General features: G+C 40.9%; 1 protein-coding gene across 2 annotated transcripts in view; it reads left to right on the top strand.

The window, feature by feature from the left end:
• Positions 1 to 5175, top strand: part of mon2 (MON2 homolog, regulator of endosome-to-Golgi trafficking) — a gene marked incomplete in the record, with an annotated part of 79098 nt that overhangs the window by 7659 nt on the left and 66264 nt on the right. For both annotated transcript variants that reach the window (XM_014025240.1, XM_014025241.1), the window contains 1 exon segment: positions 4284 to 4347. In XM_014025240.1, coding sequence (XP_013880694.1) covers positions 4284 to 4347 — 64 coding nt within the window.

The raw sequence follows: 5175 nt of genomic DNA, 5'->3' as shown, positions 1-5175 counted from the left end.
GAATTTTGCCTGAAACTCTCAGACTGAAGAAGTCTCTTGGAGGAGAGACGAAACGTTTCATTAGAGAAGAACCCGTCCAGAAGACCTTTACAATTTTTTTCTTTTTGATTTTTTACCTGGATTACTGAGATGCATCAGGACATTTTAGCTCATCCTTCAGCTGCAACAGTCTCCTCCATCCTGTGGCTGCTGATGAGACAACCAGACAGATTCTTCTCACAGCTGTATCCGTTTGGTTTAATGAGGGTGGGCAGCTCAGGACCCTAAACCCAGTCTCCACCTTTCTTGTGCACATTTAATGTTTTCAAACATCTCAAATTTCCTCATACAGTGGGAACGTCTTAAGATTTTGAAGGATTTTCATTGAGTAACCAGAACGTTTCATGTGAAGAGGGAAACAACACAGCAGGATGTTTTAGAGCAGGGGTGCCCAAACATTTCCCCCGAGGGGGCCAAAATGAAAATCTATCCATGGCTGCAGGCCAAATGCAGTTATATAATACATGAAATACAAATACTTTTTAAAGTAACAGTTCCACGTAAGGCGAAAATTTTGAGCATGTTCAAAATTCTGTGCTGTAATCTCCGTATGAAAAGAAAATGTATACCCTCTGATATTAACGTGTTGGTAAGTTATCTTAAATTTACACCTAACTTCTATTGCGTTGTAGACATTGTGTCACTGTGTGACTGCTGTCAACGTCACATTTTCCTCCAACATGCTGTGCAGAGCTTCTGCAGAAGTTTCACTAATGTTGCACACATGTGTTGCAGAAGTCCAGACACGTTACTTATTATAAGCTTGTGTACATTATGTTTAAGGTAGGGTTACTTAGTTTGCAAATGGGTTTTATATCTGTTCAAGTAATTAGCAACCGTTAGCAGTATGATCACGTTCATAGAAGTTGCTAATTGATGCTTTTTTCCATCTTCTTCAACGTGTGCCAGCATGTTGGACAAAAATTTGTACGTGTAGACAGAAGCTGTCTAAACGTTATAGTGTGACAGCGCCCTAAGCGACGGATGGGGTGACCGCAATTATTTTATTAAGCCATAAGAAGTAAGAAAGGCACGTAAAGAATAAATTGCACCTGCTTGAATAGAGGAGGTGGGTAGTGATTGTACAGCTGCACTGGCTGCTGCTGTTGTGTTCACTATCGCCAATCCCGGTCTGTTTCTAATTAAATTTCATAAATCTTGCGTAAATTTGGTGGAGGTCTGTTTGAAAGTGTTGATGCCCTTCTCCAAAATCCTACCTAAATGCCTGGTGATTGCATGGCATAAAACATAAAATACAGTTTTGCTAGTTGTGCTCATAAGAATAGCATGTTTTTGTTTTGTTTGTTTTTTTTTTAACATAAGATGCCCAAAACCCAGCTGGCTGCTGGTTGCACCACAAAGTTCTCCTGTTTTCTCCCAATTTTGAGTCACGGACGAGTCTCCAGCAGTCACAGCAGAGCAGTATACTACTTTTTACTGTGCAATGAATCAGTTTCTGATAACATTTAATGGAGAAAAAAAAGATTTGTGTAAAACTGCAGCTACTGAAGCAGGACTCACATGAAGCGACAAGTTATATCCAAATACATTCAATTACATATTTCGCAATCTTTTGTTTAAAAATGTCAAAAATATGTCAAATTTACACTTTATAAACTAGAATTAACATGAAAATTTTAGATAAATTATAAATTTATTGGGGGCCTACCGACATTGTTGGACATGTGCTGCTCCAGTAATTTGAAACACATGTGAGTGAAACTAACAACCAAACCAAGAAATGAAGTTACGTGAACGCATTTGTTCACCGGCTGCTGCTTCTGTTGGGAATCTGTTACCGATGATAAGGCCACATTTATCACATATACCAGATTCAAATACAGACTCTATACACTCACCGGCCACTTTATTAGGTACACCACGCTAGTAACGGGTTGGACCCCCTTTTGCCTTCAGAACTGCCTCARTTCTTCGTGGCATAGATTCAACAAGGTGCTGGAAGCATTCCTCAGAGATTTTGGTCCATATTGACATGATGGCATCACACAGTTGCCGCAGATTTGTCGGCTGCACATCCATGATGCGAATCTCCCGTTCCACCACATCCCAAAGATGCTCTATTGGATTGAGATCTGGTGACTGTGGAGGCCATCTGAGTACAATGAACTCATTGTCATGTTCAAGAAACCAGTCTGAGATGATTCCAGCTTTATGACATGACGCATTATCCTGCTGAAAGTAGCCATCAGATGTTGGGTACATTGTGGTCATAAAGGGATGGACATGGTCAGCAACAATACTCAGGTAGGCTGTGGCGTTGCAGCGATGCTCAATTGGTACCAAGGGGCCCAAAGAGTGCCAAGAAAAGATTCCCCACACCATGACACCACCACCAGCCTGAACCGTTGATACAAGGCAGGATGGATCCATGCTTTCATGTTGTTGACGCCAAATTCTGACCCTACCATCTGAATGTCGCAGCAGAAATCGAGACTCATCAGACCAGGCAATGTTTTTCCAATCTTCTCTTGTCCAATTTCGATGAGCTTGTGCAAATTGTAGCCTCAGTTTCCTGTTCTTAGCTGAAAGGAGTGGCACCCGGTGTGGTCTTCTGCTGCTGAAGCCCATCTGCCTCAAAGTTCGACATGTTGTGTGTTCAGAGATGCTCTTCTGCCTACCTCGGTTGTAACGGGTGGTTATTTGAGTCACTGTTGCCTTTCTATCAGCTCGAACCAGTCTGCCCATTCTCCTCTGACCTCTGGCATCAACAAGGCATTTCCGCCCACAGGACTGCCGCTCACTGGATGTTTTTTCTTTTTCGGACCATTCTCTGTAAACCCTAGAGATGGTTGTGCGTGAAAATCCCAGTAGATCAGCAGTTTCTGAAATACTCAGACCAGCCCTTCTGGCACCAACAACCATGCCACGTTCAAAGGCACTCAAATCACCTTTCTTCCCCATACTGATGCTCGGTTTGAACTGCAGGAGATTGTCTTGACCATGTCTACATGCCTAAATGCACTGAGTTGCCGCCATGTGATTGGCTGATTAGAAATTAAGTGTTAACGAGCAGTTGGACAGGTGTACCTAATAAAGTGGCCGGTGAGTGTATATTTTACTGCAAAGTGTTTTTAAAGAAAGTGTCCAAGCTGGACAGATGTGGTGTGTGTGTTGACATTAGCTGCGTTTCCATTGCAAATGTGCGCAAAACTTTGTCGATATTCTGTTATTGTCGAAAAACACAGTTTCACAACTGCAGTGTTTCCATTAAGTAAGAAATGCTATTAAAGTCACGTGAATACGTTTGTTCTCATGATAAGTCATTACAAACATGGCGGCGATGGATGTAAACGCATAGCATGTTGCTACCATGACACTAGCGCTCATCATCAGAGGAGACGTCGGCGTCTTTTATCGAGGCTTTCCAGAGACAAGTCCCTACTTGGGAGCGGCTACGTATGCTGTGTTTTTGGGAAATTGTAGTCAGTGAGTTTACTATTTTATACTACTTCTGTGATATTACTACTACTTCTACTTCCTGTTGTCTTCTTCATCATCGTCTTTTTCACCAGTAGAAACAGCCGGTTGTTGATCACGTGACTCCCGTGATGCGAAAAAAGTGTTTCCATTGCAGTTTTGCGAAAAACACCAATTTCGATACGGCCGAAAAACCACCTCATCTTAATTCAACGTAATTTTTTTTAATTGACGTGTTTCCATTGAGCAAATTTATTTTCAAAATTCTAATATGTGCATTTTCATGGTCAGTGGAAACGGCTATTGTGCACCTTAGGTGTGTGTTTTGTAGGATTCACACAATGACAATGGTTCTAAATATCACCTTTCAGTTATTTTAATGGTTGAAGACAAACAGTGATTTAAAGGATGTTTGTTTGACACAGACTGCTGGGATTTTTGTGACATGTGGTATGTCTTTGTGATAAAGATAAATGTCTCCATTTCACCCCTTCCTCCTGCCCACCCCATCTCTTCACATTCATTTTCTCCCCTTTCTATTATTTTTTAGCACACAAACCTTCCTGAACAGTCTCTCTGGGGGAATCTCTGTCCAGCAGCACATCCTGCTCATCTTAAAGCTCAGTCTGAGCATTTTTACCACCCATCCTTTCTGACTGTCTCTCCCTTTTGACCATCTTTACAAAAACTGTTGTGTTCACCACTAGTAATGCAGCAGTGCTGCACAGCCACCACCTCTTGACACAAGTTGGATCAAATTTTGAAGTAAAATTTTTTCTCCTTTCTCTCTCTCCCTTTCCCTGTAGGCTGCAGAGTCAGGCATTGTGAAAATTAAGACCATAGCAGCCAGGAATACAGATATACTGGCAGGTGAGTGACATACTGCTCAGGAGGTGTGAACTGCTTTAGCTGACACATGAATAATAAATGAACTAATGAACATGTTGCAACAATCTAACCTGATTGTGGTGTGGTTATAATAAACACTGCAAGGCAGAAAAGTGAAGTCTAGATTCAGTAGCAGCATGTGGCAAAATAATGAGCTCAGGAAAACTAAATATACTTAAGGACCAGTTTTTTTCAGTTGATTTTTTTTAATGACAAAAATATTCCAAGATGACAGTAATTAGGATGCAGAATGACAAATGCAGTCAGTCAAAGTCAAGTTGTGTACCGATGTCCCTGGAATCACATCTGGTATGTTCACACTGCACACAATAGTGACACAAGCCCAATCTTTGTTTGCCTAAATGCAACCCATACCTCATTTTTTATGACAGTCTGAACGTGACAAATCTGTTTTTGTTTGTTTAGTTTTTTAACCCGTCCCAAGTTTTTTTCATGTATGGTACTGAATCAGATACATAAAGCATCTGGGGCCTCACTAAAGGATTGCGTAGCTTTCACACTAAAAGTTGACGTACGGACAAATTTAGAAAAGTGCGCCGCACCAAATAATTCAGATGTATAAAATCGTGCGCACTAGGGCTGCCACAAACGATTATTTTTATAATCGATTAATCACGATTATTTTTTTCGATTAGTCGACTAATCAGATCATACGTTAATTGAATATAAATCACACAGCTTATCACGTCAGAATGCAGCTGCTATTATATAACCATGGTTAGATTTTAGCTATATGCTAACTAAAAATAATTGCTGTGGAAGGTAAGTTCTGCTCTGCAGATATTACAC

This window comes from Austrofundulus limnaeus, unplaced genomic scaffold, assembly GCF_001266775.1.
Source record: "Austrofundulus limnaeus strain Quisiro unplaced genomic scaffold, Austrofundulus_limnaeus-1.0 Scaffold463, whole genome shotgun sequence".
Lineage (NCBI taxonomy): Eukaryota > Metazoa > Chordata > Actinopteri > Cyprinodontiformes > Rivulidae > Austrofundulus > Austrofundulus limnaeus.
The sequence above is the reverse complement of the archived record's forward strand: the minus strand, read 5'-3'. Positions and strand labels throughout refer to the sequence as shown.